The 19,045-nt window shown below is 33.9% G+C and overlaps 1 protein-coding gene and 3 pseudogenes across 2 annotated transcripts; all 4 read left to right on the forward strand.

Annotated features, from left to right (window-relative positions):
- Window positions 1-795: 795 nt before the first annotated feature.
- On the forward strand, window positions 796-3,578 carry LOC120215155 (annotated as a pseudogene).
- A 3,303-nt stretch (window positions 3,579-6,881) lies between these two features.
- On the forward strand, window positions 6,882-7,776 carry LOC120215156 (annotated as a pseudogene).
- Window positions 7,777-12,036: 4,260 nt separating this feature from the next.
- Window positions 12,037-14,561, forward strand: LOC120215056 (annotated as a pseudogene).
- A 1,462-nt stretch (window positions 14,562-16,023) lies between these two features.
- LOC120215069 (uncharacterized protein At1g66480-like) lies at window positions 16,024-17,881 on the forward strand. 2 transcript variants are annotated; one of them, XM_039212854.1, is made up of 3 exons: window positions 16,024-16,588; window positions 16,643-16,667; window positions 17,795-17,881. In XM_039212854.1, the coding sequence occupies exons 1-3, from the start codon at window positions 16,068-16,070 to the stop codon at window positions 17,852-17,854; spliced, it is 606 nt and encodes a 201-aa protein (XP_039068785.1). In that variant the 5' UTR covers window positions 16,024-16,067; the 3' UTR covers window positions 17,855-17,881. The 2 variants fall into 2 exon arrangements, with proteins under 2 accessions (XP_039068785.1, XP_039068784.1); XM_039212853.1 differs by having other exon boundaries at window positions 16,024-16,667; window positions 17,795-17,869.
- The last annotated feature ends 1,164 nt before the right edge of the window (window positions 17,882-19,045 follow it).

Consider the following 19,045-nt stretch of genomic DNA (forward strand, 5'->3'; position numbering starts at 1 on the left):
TGTACCGGTACCCCCCTCAGATGGTACCGACCCCATGACAATTTTGGTTCCGAGAAAAACAGAATGCTCAAATGGTACCGATACCTCCCTTAATGGTACCGATACCCCTAGTCCATAACAGTCAAAATATTTGAATTTTACATTGTAGGTACCGATACCCTATGGATAGGTATCGATACCCCCACACTCCTCAACTGTTTTATTAATTATTTTCACACGATAATGGCTCTATTAACTTCACCAATGATCCACAACGTTCAGAAGTGATTCAAGGTGTATTTAAACAAGCTTAGGAGCCATTGATCAAGGACAATCAACAAGAATTGAGAGAGAATCAAAGAGAAAGCATCAAACCTCAAGTTTGAGCATTTTCAAGCCTATTTTATTCAATATTCATTTTTGCTTTCAAGAACACTTATTGTGCTCAATTGTATTATTCTTGAGTGTTCTTTCTTTGTTCTAGAATTGTACAAACATCTTACCTTGTGAGGTTTTTCTATAAGTTTGCAAAATTTGTATTGTTCTCTTTGGGATAGAGTGTTCTCAAGAATTTGGGGTGTAATTCTTGAGGGATTTGTAAGGTTACACTTTGTCCTCAAAACAAAGATAAATTAGTGAATTTGTGGAAAATCCTTAGTGTGGATAGCTAAGGTAGTGGACGTAGACTTTGGTTAAGAAAGTCGAACCACTCTAAATCGCTGTGCAAATATTTTTTATTTTCTGCAAAAGCTTCCACCAAAATTTTTATTGCCAATTCACCCCCTCTTGGCTATTTCGTCGATCGATTAACTCGACATGCTTAATGCCTCTAAGACTGAAACTTACATTGCTGTTGTGAATGGAAGTCTGAGGACTTTGGTACAAGAGGCTACTGGATTTACAATAGGCTGCCTTCTAGTGAGGTACCTGGGGGTACCTCTTGTCCCTAGGAAATTAACTAAGAAAAACTGTGTTGGTTTAGTGGAGAAAATTAAAGCAAAGTTGGGACTTTGGTCCAACATATGGCTGAGTTATGCAGGTAGATTGCAACTGGTGAAGGCAGTTTTGTTTAGCATAGCTAACTTTTGGTGCAGGCAACTTATTTTGCTTGCTGCTGTAGTAAGGAGGGTGGACCAGCTTTGTGCCAGGTTCTTTTAGAAGAGAGGAGATGTTCCAGCAAAGGGGGCTCGTGTATGTCGGGTGTTTATCTGTTCCCCTAAGTCTGAGGGGGGCTAGGCCTTAAACATTTAAAATGCTGGAATAAAACATGTATTATGCTACTGGTAAAGGAGTTGCTTATTACTGAGGGATCTCTGTGGGTTGCTTGGGTGAGATCTTATGTCCTTAAAGGGGCTGATTTCTGGTCTATTGAAAGCAAAGCCTCATTTAGCTAGAGTATGCGAAAAATTTTGAAAACAAGAGAAGATTTGCAGCCTTTGTTCTCAGGGACTATGGACTAGAGCAAGGTCAATGCTCGTTGGATATGGCAGGAGATTAGGGAGAGAAAAGTGAAGGTTGAATGGCACAAGATTGTCTGGTTTCCTATGCACATACCGAAGCACTCTCTTATTGCTTGGATGGCTATTTTAGATAGGCTGCCAACTGCTGACAGGCTTGCTCGTATGAGGATTGAGGTGGATGACAAGTGCAGATTGTGTGAAGCTACGACTGAGACTCGCAGCCATATTTTCTTTGAATGCTCGTTCTCGAAGGCTGTGCGGGAGGGGATTGCACGACTGTGCAATGTTAACATAACTGTGGGGACTTGGGATGAGGAGCTGAATTGGGTAATTTCTCGGTTCAAATGTAAATCTTTCCCTTTGTTTATTCTTTGAGTAGTTTGGTACGTCTATTGTATATGGGAGGAGAGGAATCATAGACAGTTTAGGGGCATTAGTAGAGATATTGATAATGTGGTGAATTGTATTAAAGAGGTAGTTAGGGTGAAGGCTGCTAGAATTGTGATCAAGAGTAGTGTAGTTAACCGTAACATTTGCCTAGCTTGGGGGATCATTACCTCCTAGAAGGTTGTTTTTGTTTTGGTTTGTGTGATCTGTATTTATTGTAGCAGTGAGTTTTTCGTCTACTATTTCTTGGATAATAATATGAGAAATTTATCCACAAAAAATAATGAGCGTTGGGATTAGAGGAAATTATTTTAGGATAAGGAGGGTTTTCTTCTTCTTCTTTTGGAGAGGTTACTGGAAGTTAATGACCTAATGATCGAAATATAATAAATCAATATCGTAAATGATTAAAATATTATTTATTAAGATATAATAAATTTATAACATAAATGATTAAAATATTATTTATTTAAAATCGATGATCAAATATAGGGCAAGAATTATCGGGCAAGAACATGCAGAAAAGAAGGAAAAAATGCAAATATCTTGATGTAATTTAAGCTGTGAGCTGTTGGTAAATTCGAGGAGGAAATCATGTTTTTTTCAGTATCATAGTAATCGATCTGCTTTGTCTGTTTCCCAGATTGCAGAGATTCCACAGAGACTTGCCTCCGACGCCTGTTTTCGCCTACGGTGCTTCAAGGCGCACGGCGACGGTCCCTGACCCGACTATCGAGGCACTTCACGCCTTCACGGTGTCGACGCTTATGTGACGTGGACAAACCATCTCCCTCCGAAGCACATACTGCCATGGGATCCGACAATCCCCACTGCCATACCTGCAAACAAGACGGGAATCCCTACCGTAGTGCACCTCCATGGCGGCATCCATGAACCCTCCAAGTCTATACATCCGCAGTGGCAGCCAGAGTATTTCGGCGATGTAATCGTAGTGAACGGGAAAGCATGGCCGAAGATGACGGTACGACGTCGTAGATACAGATTCCGTATTATTAATGCCAGCAATGCAAGGCTTTTCTGATTTTTTTCAATAACGGCTTGGAATTCATCCACGTGGCATCCGACTCGACTTACCTTAGAGAACCGGTTGCCACCAATCAAACTTTGGTGGGCCCGTATGAATACACAAGCGCCACCGATGAGACTACACACCTTTACATCAACGCGAAGCCGTACGAAGCTCCTGCGACGGAGGCGCCAAAGGCGGAGACGAGTGAGATATGGAATGTGATTAATCTGACGGAGGATAATCGTCCGCTGCACATTCATTTGGGACTGTTCACGATGTTGGAGCAAACGGAGCTAGTAAACGCAGAGAAATTCAAAGACTGCATGCGGGAAAATAACGACGCCGTCAAGTGCCAAATAAGCAAATACGCACGTGGCAGAAAGGTAGAGGTGGCGGCACAAGAGAAAGGGTGGAAGAATGTGTATAAGATGAGACCTGGATTTGTGACTTGGTTAGGTTTTCTTACATACATTCAAACACGTCATACTCATTTGATCCAACTGGGATGCCTGGTTACGTGTATCATTGCCACGTAAGTATCCATGTCACTTTCACTTATTTATCATTTTATTTACTTATATTTGAAAATAAAATATCACTAATATTATTAGGAAATGCAGATATTGAATCATGAAGATAATGCAATGATGAGGCCACTTGTGATGATGAACCGAATGAAGTTCATAGATGAGGCCACGATTTCTTATTTTCATGGTTTATAAATCTGAAAATTTTGTTCTTTCTTAATCATCTGTGAAGATTATTAGTTATTAGCCTTTTCCGTTTATAAATTTAGACCCATTTTTTCCTTTTTGATTAGCAAATTATTTGTTAGACTATTTGTTTAAGGTGATTATCAGTAACAATTTTTTTTTAATTTAGGGTAATACAAGGTGTATATTTAAACCTTTTTAGTTAAATGACAGTGAACGCATATATGGTAGATGAAATTGTTTGAATTTAATTTTTTTTAAAAATAATATTTTATTTTACTATTAATTTTGAACGTTCAATGAGTTATCATTAACAACGTTTCCAAGTTGGAAGGGCTATTTGTTGCAATTAATTAAGGAACATTCCTTCCCAATATTTTATCACTCTCAATTTGTCAATTATATATATTCTTGATTATTGTTTGAGTATGCCTTGTGACCCATTTCAAATACAAGTCCCCTTTTGTCCTTGACACCTGAAGTTTTCGTCGTAATTTAATTTGATACGTAATATCTTTTCTAATTAAGTATTTGGATTTTATTTATCAGTTTCCATTGATTTTTATTTTTTTATAATTTAAATTAATATTTTAATAGGTAATCTATTTGAATTAATTTAAATCATAAAATCAAATTTATACGTAAAATTGAATAAAAAAAAGTAAAACTGAAACATATATTTGAAAAAAAAAGGAATTATGTAGTTGAACTGTTGGAATATACCCATTTCCCGTTTGAAATTTTTATTATTATTATTATATTAATTTAGGATAAATACAATATAATATTTATTTGAAGATAATTTTTAACCATTTGACTTTGAATGTTTAAACCTAACATTGAAGTGAATTTTTAAGCATACGCTAAAAGTGGCAAAAATATTAGGATAATGGGTTAGAAAGAAAAATGATATATGGGTTAGAAAAAAATTATATTATTAATTAAGATGGAATGAATAGTGCGAGTAGAAATTTGACCCGAATACATGATGTCTTTGAGAAGTCGCTTGAAAAAAATGGATCTTCGAAAACTCCTTCAAAAGAGGAGGGCAGGAGGCACTCGATCTTCTTCTAATCAGAAAGCGAAACAAACAAAAAAATCCACAAAAGAAATCCCCAAAAAAAATATACATATTGTAGGAGGAGTTCAACAAAGAACTCAAGTGTGCTTGGTCGTTGCAAAGCCGAAATGACGCAAAGGCGGAGGCTCAAGTCATATTTAACATGACCAAAATAGACAACTACACCATATGGCTGAAGAGCAAAAAGAAAAACAGAGTAAGAGTTTGTTGGCTGTGATGAAGAGTTTGAAGACGTTAGGTGCTTCGACCAATTTTTTGAAGACGTTAAGTAATTCATATGACTTTCGATTGACATTGTAACTTTCGTTTTATTTTTTTAAAAAAAAATTCTCTAATGTTCTATATGAACAAAACTATTTTCCAATTACATTATCCCAACAAATTTGCCCGCTAAAAGTTTTGCGACATGCCAACATCACTGTCAGACTTTAGTTACATTTGTTAATACTGGTCCTTGCCATCGGCAGAGTATAAAATTTTATTTAGTCCGTAACCATTCCATGAAGATGTGGAATGATACAAATTGGACTACAAGGCAACAACATAGAGCCAAAGTCCCTCCGATGCTACATATTCTAACTGATATTATTGCTAAACAACCATTCAAAACTTTAACGTACCTAAAGTCTCATCCACAACTAAAGGTTACATATGAAGATGTTTCTTACTTATTAAAAAGGTTTAACGTATCATCTACCCCTTAACATTTCCTTATTTTCTCATTTTAGTATCTAAAGTTTTTTCTTATCAACAGTGCATAAATATTATCTATTTTATTAAAAAATAATTATTATTTTTAAAAAGAAAATTGGTTAGTGGTTTAGGCGTTGAATCATCTTACCAAGTCCTGGGTTTGATAATTTTTTAGTAGTAAAAATTATTTTTAGTAGTAGAAATTTTGCCTATGAACCAAGGAAGGACGACCTTGAGTTTAGTATCAGAGTTTTAAAATATTGGACCGATAGATTATATTCAACTTAATAATAATAATTGAAAGTTCAGTCATATAAATGAGTCAGCGGAAAAAAAATTATATGAAAAAGTTTTCCTAATAATAATAATATCAGAATTTTCAGTTATCATGCTCAGAAATTTTTCCTATTTTTAATGATGACTCTCTCTTGAAAAAACACAAGTTTATGAAAGTGATTAAAATAGATAGATGGATAGATATAGATGAAGAGGAAGAGGAAGAGGAGGAGAAGGAGAAGAGAGAGACTGTTCGTTAAGATGTTGAAAAGAAAAACTATCAACTGAAAGAACATGTGATGGTGCCAAGTCTCAACTCCCATTTTCTTCTTCAGCTACTGATCATTGGTAGGGATGGCAATATGACTCGAACTCTACGAGAAACCCGAAACCCGGTTAAGTTCGGGTCGGGTTGGGTTGAATGATATCAGGTCGGGTCGAGTATCGGAGATTTTTTTTGGGAATTTTTTTCTGGTCGGGTTCGGATTCGGGGGCAAGGTATCCCCGCCCCGTCCCGATTATATATATATATATATATATAATATTTTATATTTTTTATATTAATTATATATAAAATATTTTATATATTTTATATTAATTATATATAAAATATTTTTGGGTTCGGGTATAATATTTCGGGTCAGGTTTGGGGATGGGATAAAAAAATCTCCGACGGGACGCCCCGATTAAAAACTCGTCGGGATCAGGGATGTGGATTCATTTCGAATTCGGGGAAGGGGCGAGCAAAACCCACCCCGAACCCGACCCGTTGCCAATACTAATCATTGGCTAATAAACCAAGTTTCTATTTTTACTTATATTAAAATTTGTCGGTTTTTCTTATATATATATATATATGTGTGTGTGTATATGTATTTACCAATCGTTTTATGGATGGATGGATGTTGGATGGAACACAAATAGTTCACAGCAACTAACAAAAATGCAAAATAAAAATCCTTGTCAAACTTTTCCTTAGGGTTTTTGTTTATTTATTTATTTGAACTTTTAGAAGCACAGCAGAAACAAGCAACGATGCATGACCAAACCACCAGTCAACTCAACCCCCTCTTTCTCATTTTCCCTTTATCTATTATATTTCCTTAATTCAACGTGGACAAGAAGAAGAAGAAGAAGAAACAACCCTTAACATATAGTCATATACCCTCCAATCTTTGGCTATATACCTTTTTTTCTTTTCCCTTTTTATCCGAGTATTGTATCGGCGTTTAGGGTTTATTTAATCTTTCATTAAGAAGACAATGAGGAAGCCTTGATGTGATAAGCAAGACACGAATAAAGGGGCTTGGTCTAAGCAAGAAGACGAGCAGCTCACGAATTACATTCGGATTCACGGCGTAGGCTGCTGGCGTACTCTCCCTCAGGCCGCAGGTTAATTAATCTTAGGCTGTTTGAATTAAAGCAACATAAATGATGCTAATATTTGTATTATTTTTGTGTGTGTGTTTTTTTAGGGCTCCTTCGATGTGGGAAAAGTTGCAGGCTGAGATGGATAAATTATCTAAGGCCAGACCTTAAGAGGAAACGTTGCTGAAGATGAAGAGGATCTCATTATCAAGCTTCACGCACTCTTAGGCAACCGGTACCATTCCTCTCCTTTTTATGGATCTTTTAGATCGCATTGTTTATTTTAGTTTTGTCGTTGCTCTTGAATTATGAATGCAAGTACAATGTTTCAAAAGGGGAACTGAAGACAGTATTTATTAATCGGTCTTGTTTACCATTTAATAAAAGATTTCCTTTTTTCTTCTTCTTTATAATTACTCTTGAGAAAACTGCTAATAGTGTGCTTTAATAACTCAGTATTCTTTCACTGTCATGGAATAATTCAGGTGGTCGTTGATAGCCGGAAGATTGCCCGGAAGAACCGACAACGAGGTGAAGAATTATTGGAACTCTCATTTAAGAAGGAAGCTTATAAACATGGGTGTTGATCCGAATAACCATCCGTTAATGACTCGCGATCTGCTTCCTCGCCCTAACTCCAATACTGGTGTAACTGGAATATTATCCGGTGATGCTAATATTCAACCGCCGGCTAAATTCCGACGTAACAATGATCTGAACCTGGATCTCACCATCAGTGTTTCAGCTGCGACCGTTGATAAACCTGACAACGATGAGGGAAAAACCTGAAACATTCGAACAAATTTGAGAACCTATAATATTTCACACCAAATATATATATATGATGCTATTATAACTGCAAATATGGTATGACATAGCAGGGTTTAATTTCTTGTTTTGTCTAATCGATAACTATTTGCTCTTTATACAGTAAATTACCTCAGTAATTTGGTTCCTAAATTGGGATTATGTTATAAATTATCTTAACAATGAAAACACGAGGAAAATTCTTTTTTCCTTTTTCTTTTAAGTAGTACAGTCAGGTATAAGATAATATATGTTTATAGTTTTTTTAAATTTATTGACAATACATATAACGTACATATATAATTACTCAAGTCTAATATTTATATTTCGTAAAAATAACATTTCCTCTCACAGCTTGATGAATTTATTAAAAAAAATTCTTAAGGGTCAGGGTTCATTCAACAATTGATATAAGGTGACAATTTAATAAATGACAATCAACTTTGTTTTGAACTTTTTATTCAAATTTCATTTTAAAATAAATTAATATTTAAAATAACATCCGTTTTAGCTTATTTCTTGAATTATTATTTGTTATGTTACGTAGAAAAAACACGTCACATCAAAATATATTTTAAAAGTGTCATATAAATCGTGCTTTCTACCTGCATGATGGCAGTATTAGCACATGTCAAGTTAAAATGAAAGAAATAAAAAAATAGTGTCAAAAAAATTAATATATTAATTTTATCCAAACAGAATAAACGTGAGCGGAACGCGTCGACGACACACGAGCACAAGCCAGACGACGACGACAACGTGTGTATTAACCTATCTTCAATCACTTAATAAATACATGTTTAAAAAGTTATTTTTAAATACTTAAAAAAATTCATATTTACACAATTTTAGATTTGAAAAACTCATGGTTAAACATGCTAATTTTTTAGCTATTAAGGACAAGTCTTGAACTTAATTAAACTCATGTTAATCCGATAGTCAAAGACAAATTTTGATATCAAGGTATTTCAAAATATAACAACTAACAGAGTTTAGGACCTGGTCTAATTAAGTTTACGACATGCCTTTCACAACTCAAAATAAGTATGTTTAGCCATAAACTTTTCAAATCTCGCATTGTTTAGATATGAAGTTTTCAATTGTTTAAATATAACTTGTTAAACATGCACTTATTGAGCAGTGAATATAAGACTAATAAACGTGCATTCTAACCGACTTATGTGAATATGTATCTTCAATATGTGAACATTAATTTTTCCATGTTGCATAAAAGGGTGCCAATACGAAAAATAATTCAAAATGAATGTTATTTTGGAAACTAATTATTTTAGGTAATTTTTAGGATAAAAATCGTATACTTTTTTTATATTTTTACCTTTCTTTTTTATTTTCTTTCATTTTAACCCAATTTTTAAAGGTTTTGACTGACTTCTGCTACATAAGAAGGTGCTTTGTGGCGCACATTTTTCCTATGTGGCACAAAAGGGTGTCAATCCGAAAAATAATCCAAAATTAGTGTTAGTTTGGATACTAATTATTTTAGGGTGATATTCGGGTTAAAATGCTCTTAACTTTACAATTTATTTAATCAAAACTATACTTTTCGATAAGTTGCAACCAAGTCATTCAGATTGAGTTCAAGTTGATTCATTTCTTGTGTGGACTAGATTCGGTTTAGGTTTGATTCTGTTCGGATAATTTTATATTCGGATTTAGCTTGGGTTTATAGTAAATCGAGTTGATTTAGGTATCCACTCAGATCAATATTAAATCGATCGATTTTAGTTTGGGCTAATTTCATATTAGTATGTTTGATTTAAATCAATATCAAATCGATCAAATTACAAGTTAAATCAACATTAGATTAGTTGGATTTTAGGTCAGGTCAATATTAAATCAATTATTTTCGGTTCACGTAAATATTGAATGTTTTAATCAATTCTGGTTGAGTTAATATCTAATATTTTCACTAATATAATAAATATGTGTATGTAGACTTGGATTTTTTAATTTGATTTATTTTTTTTAATTTGGAGAGCTAGTTCCCCGAAAATTTAGTATTTCATTATAAAAGTATTAGGGTAAAGTATACAAATGGTCCTTTGACTATAAAAAGTTGTTTTGTTGAGTCCTTCAACTATTAAAAGTTACAAAATGGTCACCCCGAGTATTCTATGTTCCAAACCTATAATTTTCCATTAAAAAATGATTGTTGCCTGAGTTGGACATTAACCTATTTACTGGAATATGATAAAATCTGATCCTAGAATCATTTGAGTCTTATTTTGTGGATTGATTCTATGTTTACATTATATCGTTGAGATAGTGCTTGAAACATTATGTCTGTTGAGCCAATGCTTGAAAGCAACGATGATGCCAATTGACATCATTGAAATATAATTTTAATATATCACAGTCAGTAGGTTAACATACAGCTCAGACAACTGTCAATTTTTAATAGAAAATGATGAGTTTGGAACATATTAATAGTCGGGTGATCGTTTTATAACTTTTAATAGCCGAGGGATACAACAAAAAAATCGTCTTATAATCGGGGGACCATTTTGTAACTTTCAATAGTCGAGGGATTCAACAAAGCAACGCCTTATAGTCGAGGGATTGTTTGCATACTTTACGCAAATTATTATTAGTTAAGAATAATAATAACAATAATTTAAATGAAGTGTTATTCTCTCTTGGTCCTAGATTCGAGCAGCTACGTCTGGGATGTGTATTCGTTATCAATGGCTACTTTTTTTTTTGAATAAATACTACTTTGTAATCACACAAGACTATTCAAATAATAATAATAATTTAAGAAATTATTAATATTTTAAAATATGGAAATATAAATTTTTTAAATAAAATAAAATTTCTCTTAAATTTTTTAAAAAGTAAGTTAAGAATATCATATAAAATGATATATTATAAATTTTTTAAAAATATTTTTTTAAAATATATAAAATGTATTTCAAAATAATTGAACACGTTTATTATAAAAATCTTTCACTATTATTCATTATGTCGTTTATTATAAACATCCACCCTCATCCCATTAAACTAATGATGTGACAACATTAATAAAAATATTAACGTTTAGTTTTACTCATAAACTATCAGTAAGACATCAAATATATCCTAATATAATAATTTTATATCTAATTTACCCTGAAAACTTTCAAATTTCCATTTCTTTCCTAACACTCCACACCTCCACTATATTCACGAATTAATATCTATATTAAAAGCTGTTGCAGAACCCAATCATCGATTAACCATTGTTGCAATTTGTTCTTTAAAGCTCTTGCAAGGTGGTTGAAGAAAGAGGGTGATAAGACGACCCCTGCAGAAGTGTTGTGCGAAGTTGAAACCGTAAGGATTCTCCTGTTTGTCGGCTAACTTGTAGCACCTGATTATACAGTCTCTTCAAGCTAAATATAATATTGCCTCATCCCCAGTGACTGATGAATTAAATACCTGGGAAGTGAGGGCCTTAATGGCTTGCCTAGTCCTACGAGTTTCCAATGTATCTTCATCCTGATGGCGCCCTATAGATCTATTGTTATTATTTAACTGCTTGGAACAAGCTATGCACGTTAACATATTCCCTTCTCTCTCTTCTTTTCAACCCCTTCAAATATCTCAACAGTTGCTTTATCCTTTTAAATAGTAATTGAAGTTATAACAAAATCCTTTCTAAAACAAAGAAAGCAAATATATGATGACTTCCATCATTTGCTATAAGTTAGCTAACAAATACGAGAATGCCTTGCGGTTTCAACTTCGCACAACACTTCTGCAGGGGTCGTCTTATCACCCTCTTTCTTCAACCAGCCTGGTTAACCGATGATTGGCTTCTACAAGAGCTTTTAGTTTAGATATGAATTCGTGAATATAGTAGAGGCGGTGAAGGGTTTGGAAAAGAACAAGAAATTTGAATGTTTTTAAGGTAAATTAGATATAAAGTTTGATGTTTTAATAGTAGTTTAGAGATAAAATTAAATATTAATTTTTTGTTAATGTTGTCACATTGTTAATTGAACTGAAATAACGGTGTATTGACTATTTTGTTATACATTTATAATATGAATAATTAATTTGTTACTTCTAAAATTTTAATAAAATAAAATTTATTCAAATATTATTGAATATTTGTACAGTTTATCTTTATTAATATTATTTTCTACCGTTTTCCTGCGAGAGTGCAGCTTTCGCATTTCCGTCATCATTTATCTTTGAAAAGTCTCTTTCCAAACAGGAGCCAACATCTGGCTTTCAAAAATGACCGGTGGAGTCGCCTCCTCTCAAGACGGTGGCGCTTCTCCCGCTTTCTTGCTCAGCCTTGTCCTCGAAATCGTCTCCGCCAATGCAGCCGACAGAACTCACGCCGCCCATGCCATCTTTAAAAAGGATTGCACGGATCTGGTTAAGGGGGTTGCTCTCTTCACGCATTTGCTCGAGGAAATCAGAGATTCTGGTGGATCCTCTGATAATGACCATGTCTGTGCTTCCTCTTCCTCCTCTTCTTCTGCATCTTCATGGTCGGGGGATCTGGCCGTTGCTCTCCAGGCGGCTAAACGTCTCGTGTCCGTCGCCTCCCCCTACAATTCCGATAATTCCTCCTTAATGAATCCATCTCCGTGTCTATTTTTTTAATTCCCTCTTAATGAGCATTATATGATTGAATTAATTGATTCTATAAGTTTTTATAAACGTGGATATGTTGTCATGCAGTCATGCTTGTTATTTTTCTATTTTAATACTAATAATACGTTTCATTTTTTAATTTTATTGACGATGTGAGTTGTTGTGCGAAATGGATAGACTTGGACACTTTTTCTCCTTTTATGTCAATTGCTTTAATTTTGATAGATAGCTCCATTTTGAGGGAACTAGTCGAGTTAGTCTTACGATTTATTGAAATTGTCAATAATAATTTCAACTACCTCTCCTCCCAAATCAGAAGCAATGTGTTGATCAATTGTTAGTATTTTCCTGGGTAAATGTAGCACTTCTAATTAATTAACTGCTCATTGGCGGTCATGAGAAAATGAAGGTCAAGGAATATGTTAATTTTTGCAGGGGTATTTTTTTGGCTAAGGAAAGCAACTGTTGCTGAAATTTTATTGCGGGTATGCACATTTCTTCTGAATTTGTTTCGTTAGAAGTATCTCTAAAACTTGCTATATCTTGATTTAAGGATGGAGGTGCCGAAAGATTGTCTTTCCAATTCCAATGTGTTACATGGAAGCTGGAGAAAGCTTTAGGGTGAATCCCATATTGATCAATATCAAATCTCTGAGGAAGTTCAAGAATAGGTTTAGCTCCAGAATTTAAATGTTTCTGCATTTGTACTTTTCCCCCAATATTCACTTGCCTTTTTAACACCGATTTCTTTTTTTCAGGTATCACTGGTAAGAGCTCAATTGAGAAGAGAAACAGAAAGAAACGGGTCTTAGAATACGAGAAAAGTTTCTAATGCATTGTCTCATCCGCTGGATAAACATCGTGGGAGTACCGACAGTGAAATTTCAGAAAAGCTGGATAACATTTTAGGAAATAGTGGTGCAGATCCAACAACTAAGATATTGGACAGGGTGAAGAGCTCTTCAACCTCTTCTGATGTTTGCCTATCTGATGAAATTGATCCTAAGGGGCTAGAGAATGTGGCCACTGAGTGTCCTGAAGAAACAAAGAAGCCTGAAGTAATTCCTGAAGATTTTCTGTGCCCTATATCTTTGGAACTAATGAGGGATCCGGTGATTGTGTCCACTGGACAGCTAATGCTCTTTTCTTTTTCTGTAGTCAGCCTTTGCCTTTTTCTATTTCTTATAAGTCTTGCCTATTGATTTATCATCTTCTTGATTTTACAGACATATGAGAGATCTTACATACAGAGATGGATAGACTGTGGCAATGCAAAATGTCTGAAAACTCAGCAGAAGCAACGCTACCCCTAATTATGTTTTGAGAAGTCTGATAACTCAATGGTGTGCCAAACATGATATTGAGCAGCCAAGCGGATTAACAAATGGTAGGCTTAAAAAGAATGACGGGTCTTTACATGATGTTAGTGATGACATGGCTGCCATCCAGGCTCTGGTCTGCAAATTATCGAGTCAATGCTTAGAGGAACGTAGGGCTGAAATCCAGTCACTATCTAAAAGAAGTACAGATAACTGGATTCTAATTGCAGATGCAGGAGCGGGTCAACCTTTTAACGACAGATGATGTGTCAGTGTCATTACAAGAACATGCAGTGACTTCGATTCTTAACCTTTCTATATTTGAAAATAACAAGTCTCTTATTATATTTGCTGGTGCCATTCCTTCCATTATCCAAGTCCTCAGAGCTGGAAGCATGGAAGCAAGACAGAATGCAGCGGCGACCCCTTTTTAGTTTGCTACTTGCAGATGAGAACAAAATAATAATCGGTGCATCTGGGGCGATACCAGTGTTGGTAGATTTGCTACAAAATGGGTGCACTAGAGGGAAGAAAGATGCTGCGAGTGCTCTGTTCAATCTATGCATTTATCAGGGCAACAAAGGCAGGGCTGTGAGAGCCGGAATTGTAACTGCCCTGCTGACGATGCTTACGGATTCAAGTAACTGTATGGTTGATATGGCTCTAACAATACTATCGGTTCTTTCTAGCAACTATGAGGCTAAGGCTGCAATCGTAAAGGCTAGTACCGTAACTGTTTTAATCGTTCTTTTAAGAACAGGTTTGCCCCGCAACAAAGAGAATGCAGCAGCCATTTTGCTTGCTTTGTGTAAAAGAGAGAGGAGCGTCTTTTCTGCATAAGTAGGCTATAAGAAGATGACTAAATACGTAGTTTATTCTAACTTCTTTCATTGATGAGTGTGTAAAAAATTCAGTCGGCCTCGTTGTTTAACGAGGATTTCTCTCTGTTTGATCTCTCTTGCTGGTAAAACCTTTACTGGGTTTTTAAGATAAGATTGCCCTTTGATAAACAAAGTAGAGGAAACAAAAGCATGTAATTTTTCTTACGATTAAAATGTGTCCATTTTTTGCTTTGGAAGTAATGGAAAATGGTCTTTTGAACAACTAGGACGACGGCTGTTTTCCAAGCGTTGCTTTGGATATATGCATGACTACTTTATAAATAATATATTAATCATTTTTGTTCCTCAAAATCAACTAATATATCATTTTTTTGCATTTTTAAAGCTGTTTTTAATATATTAATATCTATGTTATTGTATGTATTTAATATAAATATACTATATTTCTTCTATATTCAAAGGTTCTTAATTTTTATCTGTCTTAAATTTAATCGAGTACATATAAGTTTTTAATATAAAAATATTTTCTTCTAGTAAAATCATTAAAAAAAACCCCCACTTTTCAAAGATAAAGATTACATCCATTATTCGTAAATTAATAAAAAATAAAACTGTACATGTAAATGACTTCCAAGACGATGAGCGGAGTGTCAATTTAGACCTTTGCTTCATTCAAATATATAACGCCTCAACATGCAATACCTGCTTTAGCAGTCTTTTTTTATAGGGTAAATTCTGTATTTAATCATCTAATTATTCTTGTAGTTCTGTTTTGGTCAACTGACTATTTTTTTCTTCTAAAAATCATACTTAAAATTATGTTTTTATTTTGATTTCAATCACACGCGGTTAAAAAATAACGATTATGTTGATATGTCATCATAAAATATTATCACATAATCATTGAAAAAATTTAAAAATTTATGACATTAACATTTCTGTTTTTTTAACGGTATATAACCAAAACAGAACAAAAAAGTAACTATAGGTATAATTTTAAAAAATAGATAAATAATCAAAACTGGATCCATGAAAATAATTGGGGACTAAATACTTAGTTTATCCTTTTGTTTATACAAAGCAGATTTCTTAAATTGAAAATAATGAAATAGAGAAATGAAGGTTCAAAGTCAGTGTTTCACATGTGCGGTTTGAATCTTCAAGCCGTGATTACCGTAAACCTTTTCCGACTACAAAAACAATGATCTGAAACTCAAATCTAACGTACGCTTAAATTACCTTTATTAGATTAGATTAGATTTGACGAATTTTTGTTTAAAATTTGAACAAATGCTGAAATTTAGTTAGTTATGTAATAAAAATCATTTCATTGAAAGCGATATCTTACGTACTTTATTATCTTTGTCAAACATCAATTTTGCCCATGTTTTTCAAATGCTTTGGCCTCTTTTTTTGACCACTCATATATGTATATATACATACATATACATATATTACAGAGCCCATCATTTTACCAAACAATATTCATTTTGTCTGGGTGAAAATGGGGAATAGTTTGGGAGTGAAAAAGATGACCAAAGTGATGAAGATAAACGGGGAAACAATGAAGTTGAAGACACCGGTGACGGCTGAGGAGGTGTTGAAAGATCATCCGGGGCATGTTTTGTTAGAATCGGAAGCGGTTAAGCATTACGGTATACGAGCGAAGCCATTGCAGTCGCATCAGAGGTTGGAGCCCAAGAGGCTTTACTTCCTGGTCGTGTTGCCCGAGGCTCCCAAAGAGAGAGTTCCGAGAAGGGTTCGGTCGGATGTGACCATGAGTGCTAAAGACAGGCTCGAGAGCTTGATGTTGTCGAGGAGGTCGGTGTCGGATCTTACGCTCTTGAAACCGTCGATTGCGATACCCGAAGGGGATGAAGAAGGGGGACGAGGAGGAGCAATGAGGGTGAAAATGAGGCTTCCCAAGGCGGAAGTTGAGAGGTTGATGAAAGGGAGCGAGAATGGGAGAGAGGCAGCTGAGAAAATCAAGCAACTTTGCATGGGAATGACCAGAAACAGCCCACGTGTTGAAGTCACCGAGCAGCGACAAGTGCATTGGAACGGTGGCAATGGAAGCACCGGTGAAGGTTTCAAGGCCCGTGAGGTTAGTTTCTTACCAGACAACGACACTGTTTTCATGTTACTTTTCATTCATTTTACTAAGCTTGTTTGGATAAACTTAGACACCATACACAATTGTTTGAACAATGATCAATTAATTATATTGACAGTAGTAATATAAAAAAGAGTCTAAAAGAATAATAATATTTATATCCTGTTAGGTTAGGGGAAGAACTCCCTTCTCAAACTATGTATAGCGACTTAAATATTATCTTAGAGTTGGTGTCAGTACTAGAGTTATGATATTTACTTGTAGATTAATAGAATAGACAAACCTACATGTGATTAGTTGTCAATTATTTCTGACAAATCACGTAGATATGCCAAAGATTATGTCAAAGGATTGTGGTTTTTCAAAGAGAATGAGGTTCATGGGACCTTATATCTCATATCCGGAGGTGTTCCTATGAAGACTCCCCCACGAAGAAATTATTTAGAGGTTTTAATGTGCGGAACAAAAGAGATTCGAAAAGGATATAACAAAATTTTACATTTGAGTGTAATCTAACTCATTATTTAAAACTAAATCAGCGTGTGAATATTAGTTGATATTTTTTGTGATTAATTATGTGTTTAGTTAACAGCGTGTGAATGGTATGACGTTCGGAATATTGGTTGAAGCAATAGTGATACAGTACCCCAAAAGTTTACTTCTTTTTTCAATGTTTGACTGCTCTGAAAGCTCCGTTTTGCTAAACTTTAAAGTCGTGGGAAGCATGGTTCTGATTTTTGAGGCAAAATGTTAAGGTTTTCATTTACCATTTAGCATGCTTTTCTAAAACCGAAATCTTGAATTGAATTTTATAAGCTATAAAGACTTGTGTTTGTTGTACTTTATCCGTAATTCCAGTAATCTTTGAAAATTTCAAACTTTTATATATGTTAAATAATAATTTTTTTTAATCATCTATTAATAATTTGTTTTCCTCTAAAATATTATAAACCCGCATGCTAACATAAAATTATACGTCCATCCCTAACTCATATGGATTTGACTAAAGATTTAGGTTATTCATTTGATAATTTTTCATATGAGCAATACTTCCCCAACTTTTATTATTATTATTATTACGAGGATGTTGATGATCATTTGTGATTATTTGTTTGCAGAAACGAGTGAGTTTCATGGGAATGAATGGAGGAGGAAGGCAAATAGAAGTGACTTCTTAACATACCAAAGATATTATAAATAAATTAAAGAGCAGAGCCATGGGAAGATGGGATCAGACTCAATTTCACACCATCCTCTTTAGAGCTCACCCTACATTTTATACTATGTTCTTGCTTCTTTTCTTTTCTTTTCTGTACATACAACAAATTTAGCTTTAAAATTTTAAGGATGGGTTTGGTTCACGGAATGTAATATTATTATTGAGAATAAAATTTTCGAAATATATTATCTGACATATTTTTGGGAATGTTATATTATCTTATTTGGTTTGTTTGACAAGAATATAAAATTACTATATTTAATTGAAAGAATATAAATTTTACTAAATTGTCATTGTGATATTTTTCTTAATAACTTGTAATATTAAATTAAAAATATTTATATGAATATAATTAGTATATCAAATAATGTTTAAAAAATTACATAAATAAATATCTTGGGCAGTATCGATATTGTTAATAGAATATACTCCATTGGATAGAATCGATATTGAATGGTTTGAGACTTCTCAATGTGTCATTTTGGAATTGATGTCATCAATTTGATACCGATACTTCTTGCTTAGTATCGATACCATTTAATGAGTATTGATATTTATACTCTTTGGTTAAGTATCTATACTCTAGAGTTGAATATTCATACTTCTTAGTATTAAAAGATTAAAAACACCTTCCGTTATACCTTAACCTTTAATGAAATACACATGTATTATAAAAAATATTATAAATACTTCACAACTCAAAAATATTATGTCTAATTGCTTTACAAGAGTTATTAGGAGTCGTGAGCTATTAAATAAAATATTACACCCTTACGCATGATGGACTAAGAAATGATAATCTATAAAATGAGAATGTCACATGATGATTTATGATAAAGCCTTGATTGTAGGCTCAAAATAATTGTTGTAAATGTGAAGCATGTATTATGATGATCGGTTTTGACGATATTATCTATTCGATTTTAGTGATAAGAGTTTGTGATTTTGTGTGACAATATTATTTATTCAGCCTTAGTGGTGAGACTTTATATGATCTTATGTGATAATATTATCTATTTAGCTTCAGTGGTGAAATTCTATGTGACAATATTATCCATTCGTTCTTAGAGACGTGAGTCTTTATGTGATAATATTATCCATTCAACCTTAGCGATATGAGTCTATGTGACCCTATGTGACAATATTATCT

The sequence above is a fragment of the Hibiscus syriacus genome, unplaced genomic scaffold (genome assembly GCF_006381635.1).
Source record: "Hibiscus syriacus cultivar Baekdansim isolate YM2019G1 unplaced genomic scaffold, ASM638163v2 tig00110114_pilon, whole genome shotgun sequence".
NCBI lineage: Eukaryota > Viridiplantae > Streptophyta > Magnoliopsida > Malvales > Malvaceae > Hibiscus > Hibiscus syriacus.